The 16,088-nt window shown below is 40.4% G+C and overlaps 1 protein-coding gene and 1 long non-coding RNA gene across 3 annotated transcripts; one reads left to right on the top strand and one right to left on the bottom strand.

The window, feature by feature from the left end:
- Positions 1-1,211: 1,211 nt before the first annotated feature.
- Positions 1,212-7,022, bottom strand: LOC311279633 (uncharacterized protein; the record flags this gene model as incomplete). The annotated part of the gene is made up of 12 exons (XM_084391260.1): positions 6,649-7,022; positions 6,006-6,102; positions 5,700-5,895; positions 5,422-5,563; positions 5,156-5,284; positions 4,889-5,069; positions 4,594-4,670; positions 4,147-4,333; positions 3,738-3,977; positions 3,256-3,427; positions 2,943-3,091; positions 1,212-1,387 (listed from the first exon to the last, which is right to left on the bottom strand). Exons 1-12 carry the CDS (start codon positions 6,913-6,915, stop codon positions 1,212-1,214), a joined length of 2,013 nt encoding a protein of 670 aa, XP_084247386.1. The 5' UTR covers positions 6,916-7,022.
- Positions 7,023-14,564: 7,542 nt separating this feature from the next.
- LOC311280179 lies at positions 14,565-15,837 on the top strand. Of its 2 annotated transcripts, XR_014625649.1 has the most exons (4): positions 14,565-15,018; positions 15,320-15,504; positions 15,576-15,638; positions 15,726-15,837. It is a non-coding gene; the product is annotated as an uncharacterized lncRNA (long non-coding RNA). The 2 variants fall into 2 exon arrangements; XR_014625650.1 differs by having other exon boundaries at positions 15,576-15,837.
- Positions 15,838-16,088: the final 251 nt, after the last annotated feature.

Genomic DNA, 16,088 nt, shown 5'->3' with positions numbered 1-16,088 from the left:
AATTTGTCAACTTAAACTGTACTATGCTTTTCATTCAGGTGCTCCTGTGGCTACTGCGAGCACATGGACACTGGTCTTGAAAGACTATGTTGTAGGGAGGTTAGGCAGGTTTGTGACAGAATTGCAGAGAATGGATATCATGTTATTATTAACCAGCCTATAAATGACACAGCAGCAGAGTAGAACTGAAGATAGCAAACTCTGACTTCAAAAAAACTTAACATTTGTAATACAGTGCCTATGTGTTGTTAATACATTAAATAACATATACTACAGTCTAGAATAAATTACTAAAACTACAGTAAAATAGTAAAATACTAAAACTACAAAATTGTTACATTATTTTTATATAGGTTGTTGATAAATGTGCAGAAGCAGAACTGCAACCTGGATGCATGACTCAACACCCAGGTTTTGAAGCGGTCTGCTTGAACCCATGGGTTCTTCAAGTTGAATACGCATCCTTGGTCCAGTATTATGGCGACTATGACCAAGATGTGTTTACTATCGAAGAGTACGTGAATAATATCTGCAACAGTCAGTTTCTGTCCTGCAAACAATGCATTATTATCTAGTTTCCTTTTTTTTTTTTTTAGGCGATACCGTCACACCGCCTACAGGACCTTTGTCAGATGGTGTTGGGGCTACTTGGGAAGAAAAATACGTGTTGTCCTCCCATCATGTGTTGTTGTTAAAATAAGATCCACATTTACATCAGAGAGATACACAGGCTTCAAGCTACCTTCCCTACATCCACAGTAGCAAGTGATATGCATGTACAATTGTATGTAATAAATAATGACAAAGGACTTTAATTACACTTGATGTTTCATTTATTACATTTGAAAGATTAATTTTAACACTAAAAATTACACACACACACACACACACACACACACTCTCTCTCTATCTCACACACACACACACACACACACTCACTCACTCACACACACACATTCTCACACACACACACTCTCACACACACACACACACACACACACACTCTCACTCACACACACACAACACTCACACACACACACTCACTCTCTCTCTCACACACACACACACACACACACACACACACACACACACACACACACTCTCTCTCACTCACACACACACACACACACACACACTCTCTCTCTCACTCACTCACACACACACACACACTCTCTCTCTCACTCACACACACTCACTATCTAAACCTGCTCCTACTCCATCTGTGTAAAACGGGACCAGGGTCTGACTTCAGATTCCTGTAGGTCGGGCTTGTCAAAGGCAGCACATAAGTGGTCTGGAACCTTCAGTTGATTAATCTGCTCTTGGTATGGGCCAGGATTGATGACCACCTCCTCAAAAAACAGTCTTAGCAGACTCTCCACGTAGTCTATAATGCAAAAAATACAAGGAACCTCGAATATTTTAGTAGACATTTTTCTACAATTGGGATCAAACAACATTGTGGTCAATCAAACAGCATTTACCATAAACAACATGTATAATGTAATGTACGTGTTACAGTTTTTTTCGATTGCTAAACGACAGTGAGCACAACTGGAGCTACATGTGCAAAACTCTAACTACAGTCTGCACTACCAACAGTCTCCTGAGCTAAACAGTTCACATCACCTGCAAAACTCACTCCAAGTAACACAACTCTTAACACACGGCTCAAAACAGGCTCAGTGCAGCTAAACACTATGCACAACCCTCACTGAGATAACACACACTGTCACTCAGAACACACCGAGAGTAAAAACACTAGCATCAAACACCAATACAGAAAATACAAACTTTTCATCTTTACAGTTTGAACAATTTCAGTGACTTCATACAAAGTAATATTTTCTTCAAAGAAAAGAGTGACATTCTTTCACATGATTTATTTAAATTTTTAGAACATAACAATTCTTTAAGGTAAATGAAAATGAGCAGTTTGCTTCAATAGTCTGTAGTAATTTACGGAATTACAGTAATGAGAAAAAAGGTAGAAACTAAAAGTACATACTGTAATTCGTTCAAATAATTGAGGGGCTAATCCTGCCTCTCTCTAGCATCAGGCCACAGGTTTTCATCAACATCACATCTAATGTTCTCTCTTTCCATGCACCTGGGGAAGAACCTTCTGGAGTGCCTTATCCATCCCTGGCAGTCCTCTGGACTCGTGTCCTCACATCCGGCACGCATGGCTTCCAAAAGAGACATTTGGTCATGTGGGTGGTGACCAAACACTTTCCACCTCCACCCATACAGAAAAAAAAAAATATTGAAATATATTTTACAGTAAAGTGTAAAAAATATATGTGGCATATATTCCAAATACATTGAAATATATTTGCATTGTTGGTCACTTATATTTATCATTTTGAAATATATTCTGAAATATAACAAAAATATATGATGTTACTGTAAGTGTGAAATATATTTACATATATTTACTGTAACTAAAATATATTTATTGGGCCAATTTCGAATATTTGCATATATTCCAAAAATATATTTCAAATATATTTATTTTGTGTATGGGAGCCTTTCAGCTGAAATTGCAATCAGCAGTGTTTGAAAGGCACAAGGCTGAAATCTATTCTGTTTTGAATGTGTGGTTCACAGTTTTGACAGCAGTGTGTTAGCATTTGAACAAAGTGCTGTAAATCCACAGTGTTGTGCAGGTTGTGGTTAAAGTCATGGGATAAGTGTGTAGAGTTTTGAAAACTGTGTTCAAACAATGAAAAACGAACTAGAGTTTGGTCCACATGAACTGCTGCTGTGCAGACTGTAGTTAGAGTTTTGCACATGTGACTCCAGTTGTGCTCACTGTCGTTTAGCAATCGAAAAAAACTGTAATTGTTCTATTATAACAATTAGTTAATTGATCTAATTTTGCAGGAGATCTACATATTTTCCATATTTTTTGTATGGTAACATTATCCTTTTATACTTACTGTAGGTTGGTGCTGTTTTTCTGTAGTGAAGGGAATGTTCCCCCTTTTTGTATTTTGGCCATTTCACTTTGATGGACGGTTCACCACTCTGGCTGCATGCATACTCGCGATTGGAATTTTCATTATAGTGAAGAGCAGCAAGGTGCAACCTACATAGTTAAATTAAGAAATGAAAAGGATAAAATTGGTAAGGGGGGTTGTTTAAAAAGTGATTAATTATGTGGATAAATTATGTATTTACAAATATAGGACAGTGTGTCAGATGCACATACAGCATTATTTATGAACTTAAAAGACATTTAAAATGTCACACCTGTTCAACATTCCCACAAATGAGAAAGCCACATTTTTCGGAGCGAATTTCAATATCAGGCTATGGAAGCCTTCAACTGAGGAGGTCTGATGGTGAGGGCTCAGTTTTGCCACATCTTTCAGGAGGCGCTGGTTTATCATCAGGTCGCAAAACCGTTCACAAGCTTTAGTGCCTAATAAAGACAGTGAGTCCTTATCAACATATAACTGTAATGTAATTTTTATGGCTGGAAATATCAATATAGATTATTAAATCCCATTGCATCTGTATATCACTATGGCACTTGAATTCAACAGACTGTTATCAATTTTAACCTTTAATATTATAGTCATGGCTTATAAAAAAATCAATCGTTTCACTCTTAGCAGAATCAGTTTTCTAGTTTTAGATTTCAGTATCATAGTTTTTAGTTTATAGTTATCTTCATGTTTATTAACAAACTAGGCTAATCATGTAGCATTAGGAATCAACAAAATCCTTACTTGGTGTCAGCCAAGCTCGCATCTCAAGAGGTGGGTGGGCGCAGACTGGGAACAAGTCGCTGTTATGGTGGTGCACATTTTGGACGTGGTTGGTGACAGACTTCCATTTTTCCACGGCTTCTTCTCCTGTCTTGGAAGAGGATGCACACCAGTAAAGGTGGTTGATGATACTTCTCCTCCAGGCCAGAACCTCTCCACAACTACGCTCTTTCCCTAGGGCATCGATCTTCTTGGCGAGACCTTAAGTAGCAATTACAGAAAATAAAATGAATTAAAATATTAAACTTTTATCAGTTCTTAAAACATACTTCAAGTTCATTTGTGCTTGTGTCATTTGAGTCACAAGTTTTGATACTATGTTGCTGTTGTGTATATATCTGATTAATCTGAAATGCTGCCGAACAGTTACCCTTTGAGACATGCCAAGTATCGAAGTAATGCTTGATATCAGGTCGCTGCTCCCTCAGATACTTTTGTATTGAAGGATGCCGATCTGTGACGATAGCACCAACCCTTAACCCTGCTGATTCCAGGAACTGGAGGCTTCTCAAAAAACCTTCGCGTTCCATTCGTGGACTTGCACCAACTTCATTACTCTGAGAGATGAAAAAAATATCAATTTAGCAGACAAAAGACATGTTTTGATATGTAAAAAAAAAACGACATTTAGACTTTTATCCTGATAGTTAATAGATACCATAAACCAAGACAATGAGTATGTTTACATGAACAATAATTTTAAGTTTTGATAATTATCAAAGTGTTGCTGTGTTTTTATACAAACTCATTGTGAGAAAGCCATACACAACAATGCCATTACAGATTATTGCAGTGCCATAGTAAATTGCATTTTTACCTGGATTAACTGAATGTCCACCACCTTGTTGTCTTCCAGGTTCATCATCGTGTAGCTTCCATACTTGGCACAGTGTCCTTCAGGGGGAATCAGAGTAGAACAGAAAATAGTTTAGGACATTACTGGTTTATTGACCAAAATTGTCACATTGAACAACATTTTAATCCAATTTATCTACAGTGTATTCCAAAATGCAAAATTCTTCAATGCTTCAGACATTTCATAATGCTTATACTGTGGTTGGAATGACAAGATGAAACTGAATGTTGTTATTTTTCACTCAAAATGAACAAACCTGGGGAATCAGCTCTCATGTCACCACCCAAGACAACGGCCTTTCCAGAATGCCTTGCCATCTCCAGCATTGTGTTTTGTTCAGTCCTCCAGTGCGATAAAATTGTTGGCTGGAGAAAGGTCTTCTGATGATTAAAAAATGTCCTGGGACATATACATTCTAGACAGAGTGCTGTCAGTACCTGAAAGATATCACATTACATAAGTATAAAAAATGTTTAACAATGACCAATTTATAAAATTTATTTTGTTTACACAAATGACAAACCTTGTGGATCTGTATGTATGAAGCCCCACTGAAGGCTACTGCTGCCGACAAATGCAAATTCCCAGCTGGTGTACTCTGGATGTGTGGCTGGCTGTTCCACTTTGTTTTTTGGAGGCAGTGTGAACAGATCTATGCGATTTTGAAGCATAAAATGTATATGAACAATATACAAAATGCCAATAATACAATAAATAAAATTATATTTGTTATAATTTTATAATTATAAAATTATATTAACAATTTGTCAGTGCTACATTTATGATCACCTGTGTGATGGATACAAATGTCCCATTTACAAATGTGTCAACTGTGCAGGTATGGCAGCATGCTTGACACTTCCGAAACAGCTGTAGCAAATTCTCTTCATACACCATGTATTTCCTGGCTTTGTATAGTGGTTGGCAAACCCTGGACAATCATAACTCAGCAAATCAAATCATACTTTCTAACAAGGCATCTTGATTGATCATCTCAAACCTAACCTATATACCATGACATTTTTTTACATGTTTAAAGTTTTAATGATAACCACATTTAGACTTACTTTTCAATGCTCCCTTGAGTGACATCAGGCTCATAGGTGACATCAGAACACTGGTTTGACGTGTATGTTGAGCTCTCATCGAACACAGTGTCTTCCATACGTGGCCTTTTAATTGGTGTTGAAGTGAGACACGGAGCTCCAATACCTGTACCAACACTCACACCAACAGAGTGGCCTAAAGGCTTCACCTGAACAGCTGAAAATTTCAACACACACATATGACAATCAAACACATGAAACAGCACAAGAAGACTATTACCAGTTAATACAATGAAGATAAACAGAGCTAGTAGCCTATAACTTTACCTTTACTCCGTCTTTTCTGCTTGTGGGTTTCCGTTTGAACTGACACATTTTTCAAAGATGGTTCATGACATTGACAGGCCACGTCTCTTGTTACGGGCTGTATAACAGGGAATGCATTATGTTATGATATGGGTACAAGGGCAAAATAGATTGTGCAGGACTGCCAACTTTTGATTTCAAATTGGAGTGAGAATTACGATTCAATTCATAAGCTTGAGATTATTATCTTGATTCAATATTGATTCAATTGGATTATATACAATACTTTTTTTTTTTTCAAGGAAAAAATATTCTCTGAAATAATGTTATAAACTATACAGGAAAACCTGTCAGTTGGTATCAAAATTGACAACTTGTATATATGTCGATTTTTTAAATAATTGACCAATTGCATAAGACATGGTTCATTTCAAGTTGTTCTATATCTTTCAACATAAGTTACCCTTTGTAAAGTGTTAGAGATGACCGTTATGTCGAATCTGTCTTGATTTAAGTGTTGATGTTGGTTTTTGGCGCGCACGCGCCAATTCACGCGCAATAAACATGTATTTAGTTTATTAAGCATAATATGACAAAGTTATGTTGGCAGCCCTGTATAATGTTTAACGTCTCAAGAGCTTGGTTGTAGCTAGTTTTAACTCACCGTCAAACTTTGTGAGGTACCAACGGTGTACACTGACGGGACAGCGTTATCTGTTAATGACAGATTTCTCACAAACCCCATTTCGTGTTCTGTCCTATTTTTGAAGCATTCGCGCGTGAAGTGCTTCGAGCACATTCGTGACCACTCTGTTATCCCTCCTTCCTCGAAATGTAAAAAATCGAGCCATCTGGACCGTAACGAGGGAATTTTAGGGAAAGGGAAAAGTGTTCCGTGAGTTCCACAACCAAAAATGCACCTCCTCGCCATCTCTCCTTTCACGCGCTGTCAAACACACAGGCAGCCTGTCTACTGTCAGTTGGAGGGGCGTGGTTACGGATTAAGGAGACGCCAAATTCCTCACGCCTACGTCATCAGTGAAGGTCCTCCGATGCAGAGGGGAGGGGCATTTTCAGATTTTGATTAAAGATTATGAAGCCAAAAAATTTTTTTGTGTGGATTGACTCGCATGGATGAATTGTTCAGCACAAAACGATCAATTTAGGCGAACAAAGTGAATATAGTCAATTTTGATTTCACGGGGACTTTAAGTTTTTAAACATATTTGACAACGTATTACCTACACAAAAACAAGTAAATCAACTATGGCCAAGACCGCAGACCTCTCTCTCTCTCTCTCTCTCTCTCTCTCTCTCTCTCATGCTGCGTTCACACCAAACGTGAATAGAGCATCTGGCGCGAGTGTAAAGACGCGTTTACGCACGTCTGGAGGTCTTGCGGCGCGAATGAGGCGTCACGCTCTCTGTGCATAACGGTTTAAATGAACAACAACAATAAAGTGCAAGCAATTTAAGGTCGCGACTCTTATATAGCAGGCTTCATTCAGTGATTGAAACAAATATTATTTACAATAATTTAAGTTTTACAGTAGCCAATATAAAACCGACATTGAACGCTCCGAGCGAGCTGTGCTGTGGTAAACATGGAACTTTTCCTTGACATGAAACAGTCAATAATCAAACCAGTGGAAGCCTGCAGTGCATCATGAAACTACTGTATCTAACCTACCTTATTCATGCAATATCAATTCAGTCAATACAGTAGCCTACACTTTAGTAATGTTTCTGTTTAACGTTAACACTTCTTCCTGTTACCTGTCCCTGATCCCTCAGGCAGCGCGCCCACTCGCAAAGCAGACAGCCGCGCCTCTACTACCGCGGGCGTTTTTCCACATTCGAATATTCATTTTCACCTTCGAAATTCTGTTTTTTAAACCTATTCGAATATATATTCGAATTTAGAATATTTGTTGACATCCCTATGGGAGTTGTAGTGTCGTAGTGTCACACTTATTTCAGATGCGTTTTGAAAAGACTACAATTATTCAACCCGCCAAAGTGGCTAGTTGGAGTGACTATGTTACCCGCCACGAGCAAAATCCACCCGCATTTGGCGGGTTGGCGGGTGTTAATGTCAAGCCCTGCTTGCAACCATCGATCCTCTCTTGTGTCGCCAGCAGGCAGATGGGTATGGTCTGAGGACCCGATTACGCCTTCTCCCATACACAATGCCGACCAGTGGAAACACCGCCCCCGGGCTCTCCGAGCCAGGTCCCTGCTCTCCACTTCGCTGCCCCACCCTGGGTACGTCTGTGGTGCCTCTGGTTCCCCTGGTTCCACGGTTTTTGGAAGCCTGGAAAGTGCTTTCCAATCTGTCCAGCTGGATTCTCTGCACCATCAGACTCGGCTACACAATTCAGTTCGCCAGACATCCGCCCGTGTTCAGAGGCGTTCCTTTCACTTCGGTGTAGAGTGAAAGAGCCCCTGTCATGTGTGTGGAAATCGTAGTCCTACTGGCGAAGGATGCGGTAGAGCCGGTTCCCTTCTGCAGCCCTTACTTCATTGTACTCAAGAAAGGTGGTGGGTTAAGACCAATCTTGGACCTGCGCAACTTGAATCGGGCCCTTTACAAGCTTCCGTTCAAGATGCTAACGCAGAAGTGCATTTTCGAATACATTCGTCTTGGAGATTGGTTCGACCTGAAGGACGCGTACTTTCATGTCTCCATCCTGCCACGACACAGGCTCTTCCTGCATTTCGCGTTCGAGGGTCGAGCGTATAAGTACAAAGTCCTACCCTTCGGGCTGGCCCTGTCTTTGGGGTGCGTCTTTACGAAGATCGCGGAGGCGGCCATTGATCCCATGAGAGAGCGTGGTGTTCATGTCCTCAACTATCTCGACGACTGGCTGATACTAGCTCAGTCTCGTGAACAGTTGTGCAAACACAGGGACTTGTTGCTCCAACATGTCAGCCAGTTGGGTCTTTGGGTCAACTGGGAAAAGAGCAAACTCACCCCCTCTTTTCTCGGTATGGAGCTGGACTCAGTCAAACAGGAGATTGCCTAGAGTTGTTGGCAGTACACCTTGCTTTGAGACGCCTCAAAACGCTGCTGCTCGGCAAGCATGTACTGGTCCGTACGGACAACACTGCGACCGTTGCGTACGTCAACCATCAAGGTGGTCTACGCTCCCGTCGAATGTCACAACTTGCCCGCCACGGCAAGAGGCAGAGGTTCTAGGTGATTTACCACAATCAGTCATAGACACCATCGCATCTGCGAGAGCACCCTCTACGAGGCATGCTTACACACTGAAGTGGAACCTGTTCGTTGATTGGTGTTCTTCTCACAGAGAAGACCCCCGAAGATGCTCAATTGGGACCATGCTTTCTTTCCTGTAAGAGGGGTTGGAGCGAAGGCTGTCTCCCTCCACCCTCAAAGTGTTTGTTGCCTCTATTGCCGCACATCACAATGCAGTGGATGGAAAATGGTCGTCAGGTTCCTTAGGCGAGCGAGGAGATTGAATCTGCCTTGCGTCGCCTCCATACCCTCTTGGAACTTACCTCTGGTGCTGACCGCACTTCAGAGACCTCCCTTTGAGCCTCTGCAGTCAGTCAAGTTTTCTGTTGTTAAAAACAGTTCTCCTGCTTGCATTGACCTCCATCAAGAGGGTAGGGGACCTGCGTGCATTTTCGGTCAACGAATCATGCCTGGAATTCGGGCCGGCTAACTCTCACGTTATCCTGAGACCCTGGCCTGGATATGTGCCCAAGGTTCCTACCACTCCCTTTCGGGACCAGGTGGTGAACCTGCAATCACTGCCCCTGGAGGAGGCAGACCCAGCCCTGGCTTTTCTCTGTCCCGTCCGCTCCTTGAGGATATATGTGACCCGTCACGGAAACCAGTGACACAAGTCGGCAGCACAACTTTCGAGCAAAATGAGAAAGAAGCGTTTTTTTTCTAAATTGGTGATTTTCGTTTTTTTGCAGAATCTGTTAGTTGAGATCACGAAGAAGCCTCTCCATGTTTGAGACAGCAGTATTGGTATATTTAAAAGCGTACATTTTGATGTTAAAATCGGCTTGTTTTTCGGAGATTCTAGCACGCAGTAGGGGCGTGTCATTGTCGGTGTGTATTTCCATACTGAATAAGCCGGCGTGGCTACTTATTATGCAGCGCTCTGGCCGGCTCTATCTGATTTCAAAATTCAATGAAGATGGACGCCAATAACATTACGATGTCCAGCAATCGATTTAAATAGTAGCTTACATGGGGTTTAATTTGTCGTTTAATGAGATGTAGCCTAATACATGTTGTCAGTGCCAATACATAAATCCGCCTATACAGTTAATGTGTGTATAAATGGTACAGTGGTAGAGCATTCGCCAGCCGTGTCAGAGGTTGAGAGTTCGAATCTGCCTTTGTATAGGTTATTTTTTTTCTCGTATAGTTTTTTTTTCTCTCATCAAAACGATTATGTTCATCAGTGGTTGTATATCAAGCAGGGACACGCAAACGTTTGAATTATTTTGTTATTTCAACAGAACGAATAGAGAGTATCCGCAAAGCAACGGATAGAAGCGCGCGTCGAGTGAAGACAATGCAGTGTGTGCGTGAGCCACACGAGTAAACACTGTATCTGCGCCACTGATCGCAGCGGCAACGAGCACTTTGATCACTTGATTAAAAAACACATTTCAGCGCTAGTATCTTATTTAAAAAACGAACGAAATGAATGCTCTGCCAGTTAACTGGAGATGTTTTATTTAGAGAATTTGTAGAATTGGTACATTCAGGGGGGAGGGGGAGGGGGAGACGGGGGAGCTTTACAGGGGGGTATGACTTATCTAAATGAGATGTAAATGAGCCCTATTGTCATTCCCAGCAGGAGAGAGAGGTGAGAACTTGCCAATCTTTAGAAGCAGATTTCTACCATTTCAGTTTTCTTGAGTGCCTACCTTCAAATGGCGACAACTTCTCCAAATATTATCAGATTTCCATGTGTTACACATCATTGGAAAGCTTGAATACTACACTTTCAGAATATGTGAATAACTCAAAATGCCCCAGAACCGACTTGTGTCCCTACTTTCCGTGACTGGTCACATATGTGGACAGAACGCAAAGCCTCAGGGCCTCGGATCAGCTCTTCATCTGTTACGGAGGCTAGCAGAAGGGAAAAGCTGTCTCCAAGCAGAGGTTGGCCCACTGGATAGTGGATGCCATCATCTTGGTGTATGAATCCCAAGGTGCACCTTGTCCGCCCGGGACTGCGAGCTTACTCCACACGAAGTGTAGCCGCTTCCTGGGCGTTGGTGCAGGGTGCCTCGCTGACAGATGTATGTAGAGCTGCGGGCTGGGTGACACCTAACACGTTCACTAGTTTCAAATATAATTATTTTGAAGTGTTGGTGCTTAATATAACAATATATTGAGCGTCAGCGTTAGTTCTGGCAGGCCAGGTAGTCAAGACGCTGCTAATGCTGTTTGCTAACAACACTGTCCCGTCAGCTGATCTGCTCCAGCTGAGCTGCATTAGCTGGTTAACTCCCCTCGCTGCTCAATGGCCAAAGCTCAAACAAGGCGCCCTATTTAAAGCACATTCAGTTTGCTCATACATGCTTGCTGCTCGCTTCTGCTGATCTGTACGCTGGTAAAAAGCTGTTTAATTCCTTCATCTAGCTTGTTTCTCAGAAGGTGGCTTAGTCATCTCTTCATAGCGCTTACTCTGTAGACTGTCAAAACAGTTCAAGTCAGATCATTCTGGGTAACAGCATATTTGAGCTATTGCAGTCTTGAATATTCATTTCAGTAACTAATTAATCATTTTTACCATAATATAAATTGCTAAATTAGGGTGGCTCAGACGACACCGTTCGAGACACTCAATTTCTGTTTTGGGGGGAATAGCTCATCTAGTCAAAATAATGTGAGAGCCCTTATGCTGCTGCTGCATCCCCTCATGCTGATAATGCTGTCTCTATATGCTGCTGCTATCTCCTCATACTGCTGCTGTCCCCTGACTTCTGCTAATTCATGAATGGTCAGGGGACTCATCTGATCAGAACATACTGCTGCTGCTGTCCCCTGACTTCTGCTAATTCATGAATGGTCAGGGGACTCATCTGATCAGAATATACTGCTGCTGCTGTCCCCTGATTCTGCTAACTCATGGGTGGCCAGGACTCATCTGATTATAACATAGCAAATTATCCGTATATATTCGTAGATTACTAAGCATATAAATTGTAAAAATAAAATCATCCTCTGTATCTCAGAGGATTGCCAGGTGTGGTTTTGTTTGGGGGGATATTTTTGCTCTCACAGTCCTAAACTGTGTGAGCGTTCCCTAATGCTGCTGCTGCTGTCCTCTGACTCTCTGCTATTTCATGGTGCTCATGAAAGGTCAGAGGACTCCCTGAACAGAGCCATACCGCCAAATTTCAATTCAGGAACATCAACTTGTTTGCAATCTATTCAATAAAAATTCTTTATTTTTATTGTCTGTGTGTTCTTGACTTAATGGACCTGACAGAAATAGTGTAAATGATAAATCACCTTTGAGATTTGTGCTGGCTACTGTATACAGGCCACCAGGGCACCATACAGACTTTATCAAAGAATTTGCTGACTTTCTATCAGAGTTAGAACTGGCTGCAGATAAAGTCCTAATTGTTGGTGATTTTAATATACATGTGGATAACGAAAAAGATGCATTGGGGGATAGGCATTTAAAGACATTCTTAACTCTATTGGAGTTAGACAACACGTGTCAGGACCTACTCATTGTTGTAATCATACTCTAGATCTAATATTATCACATGGAATCAATGTTGATGCTGTTGAAATTCTGCAGCAGAGCAAAGACATCTCAGATCATCTAGTCTCATGTAAACTTCATTTAGCCAAGGCTGCAAAGCCGACTCCGTGTAACAAATATGTTAGACCTATCACTTCTGCCACTAAAGATTGCTTTATTAATAATCTTCCTGATCAGTTTTATCATCTCAGCACCCCAGATAGCTTAGAAGAACTCGATATTGCGACAGAAACTTTTAACTCTCTCTTTTCCAGCACTTTAGACACAGTTGCTCTGATGTGCTTAAAGAAGATTAAAGAAAATAGTCCAACGCCGTGGTACAATGAGCACACATATCAAATGAGTAACTTTATTGAACATTACATTCAGTTATGGTGAAATAAAGAGCGGTCACATTTTCCGGCATGAATTTGACCCGTAAGATTCCGTGACCCTACAGATTTATTAATATCTGATCAATATTCTTAATAAAATATAAATGGGAGATGGTCATACATTACATGAGTCACTTTTTTTTAACATTACAGTCAGTTATGAAGAAATAAAGAGCGGTCACATTTTTCGGTATGAATTTGACCCGTCATATTCTGTAATCTCAGAGAAATAGGCCTAGGCATTTGTAAGGAAAAACTGTAGGATCTCCAACATTATTGGGTAATTATAGTTATAAGAATAAAAATAGTAATAAGAATAAAGATAAGCATATGTGTATCAGACAATGAGAATATTTTATACAAAACGAAACCATCATTAACACAGTCCAGAATCAGACAACAACAGCGCAGCATATTGACACCAAACGGGTGTCGACGCCAGAACATTCTTCCAGACGTTCCAACATCATACTGGTTCTATCACCTGCAGATGCGTAATAATCTTCGGAAACACTACCAATTTTTCTGTTCATGCTCTACTTCTTCTGCCAGTGAATTTAACGCTCATATCAGCTCTGCTTTAATTTTGCAACTAATAAAGCGTTAAAATATGTATTCAATTTATATATTAAAACTAGTGTATGAAATGGCAAATGTAAATTATATAATTTAATTATTATTTTCATTTTGTCAAGTCACCTTTATTTATATAGCGCTTTTTACAATGCAGATTGTATCAAAGCAGCTTCACAGTGTTAACATGAAAATAATACAACAAAGTTTGTTTCTAGAAGAAAATTGCATCATCGTCCACCATAAGTAAGATCAATAATATTGTTGAATATTAAATGTCCCCAACTAAGCAAGCCAAAAGCCAAGGCAACAGTGGCAAGGAACCAAAACTCCATTAGGTGACAGAATGGAGACAAAAACCTTGGGAGAACCCAGGCTCAGTCGGGGGCCAGTTCACCTCTGGCCAACGAGCGAACAGTGTATGATTATGATCCAGGCAGCATTACAGGTCAGGGGGGTATTCCAGAAAGCTTGGTTAACTTACCATTTGGTAAATCATAACCTCTGGGTTGATTTACCCCAAACCCGCATACCATGAGTATGTCGGTTCCAAAACGCCTGAGAAGAGTTAGTTTAATCAACCTCCTATTGGTAACCCAGAGTTAATGAGCGCGCACGGCGAGTACATAAAGACATTTTCAATGGATCACCGATTTCAGGAGTCACCATGGAAACCCAGGGAGAAAAAAAGCGAGCTACATATTTCGGTGAAACTGAGTTGGAGGTTTTAATGCTTGCTTATGAAGACTATAAGCCCATTATAAAAAAATAACATAAAAAAAAAGCAATACTGCTGCATCAGCAAAAGAAAGAGAGTTGGCTTGGCAAAAAATAACGGACTGAGTAAATGCGTGAGTTTATAAAATTATAAATGGGCTATTTCCCCCTTTCATTGTGACGCAAAAATTCTTTGGGGCATGTAGTAAAAATAGACAAGTATTTACTTGTTGGCCTCCATACATTTCTTAATATTACAGTAGTAATGCACATAATTGGCTAGTATGTTGGCTTCTTGTTTTATCAGGTGTAATCCTTCTGGAGCCAGAAGAAGTGTGAGCTAAGTCAAAATGAAACACAAAAACATTCTCCAGCAATGTAATTTAGTATTTAATGTAGCCTAATTTAGTTTTCTATGTAGCCAATAGAAAGAAGGCCGAGGCCCGTAAAACAGGTGGGGGTCCACCTCCAGCTTCCCTCACCCCAGCTGAGGAGCTGGCACTGTCCCTTAATAAAGGGCGACCTGTGGTCGATGGGATTCCAGGGGCAGTTCATCGGACTCAGCTACCAAGACAAGTGGCTTAGTAAAATGTAGGTGTACCATATTAATACTTATGATTTATTGATGTTTTCACTGTTTTTGTCAGTGTTTTAATAAAGAAAATCATCAACATTGTCACCATTTTAAATAGGCATTTTGAATGCATTTTACAGTCATTGATTCACTTGTGCAGTATGCATGCTGCTTTGACTGCATATGCTGTGTACTGTAATCGTATTACTAGTACTCTTAGATGTTCCTAATGTCCTTCTTTATTAGTTGTATTTGTTTAAGAATATACATTGAGTATTGAATATGCATGATTATATTATTGGTTTAATTATCTTGCAGTTGCTGATGGCCACATTGTATTATTGGATCCTCCTGCAACACCACACACTGTCACAGTTGTAAGTGATTATTGTCTTTAGGTTTCTGTTTGCTAGACCAAGCATTCCTTATTTTCACTGTAGGCTGACGATGAAGAGACCACTTCTGCTGTGACAGAAACAGAAAATGTGGGGAGGCCCATAGAGGTATGATGTATAGAATGCATTCCCCCTTTTTTACATAAGAGAATAAATAAATTGTCATTGTCATTTTACAGAATATGGCAGGAGATTTTAATACAGATGAGGGTCCATCTACCTCCACACAGAATCTTAGCAGTGTAAGAAATGTTCCTTCCTCATTTAAATATTTGGTCTGTGTTTGTATTACAGACTTTCAGTCATGTTTAATTATTCTGTCTTTCTAGTTGCCTGCCAAAGAGCTGTATAAGGTCCACCTTCAAAAGCAAATCAGAAAAAGTGACATGGAGATGGACTTTATACAGCTTCAAATGGAGGAGAAAAGGCTTAACCTAAAAAAGGCCAGACTTGAATTGCTGGAGCACCAGCTTAAGGTGGGAAACAGTATGTAAACATTAATCTGTCATTTGTTGTTGAATGAAATCTAAAGCAATATATACAAATGTCTTTTGTTACAGGAAATAAAGAAACAATGAACAACACTTGACTGTTAACTGGTTTTAATTAAAGTGATTTTGGCAAATCATGTCTCGTACCACCCTGCATCTCTTTGGTCTACTGGGTTCACTGGGGGTTCCTCTTGGCCATCT

Source organism: Rutilus rutilus (assembly GCF_951802725.1).
Source record: "Rutilus rutilus genome assembly, chromosome: 20".
Taxonomy (NCBI): Eukaryota; Metazoa; Chordata; class Actinopteri; order Cypriniformes; family Leuciscidae; genus Rutilus; species Rutilus rutilus.
Note: the sequence above shows the minus strand (reverse complement) of the source record. Positions and strands in the feature narration are given on the sequence as shown.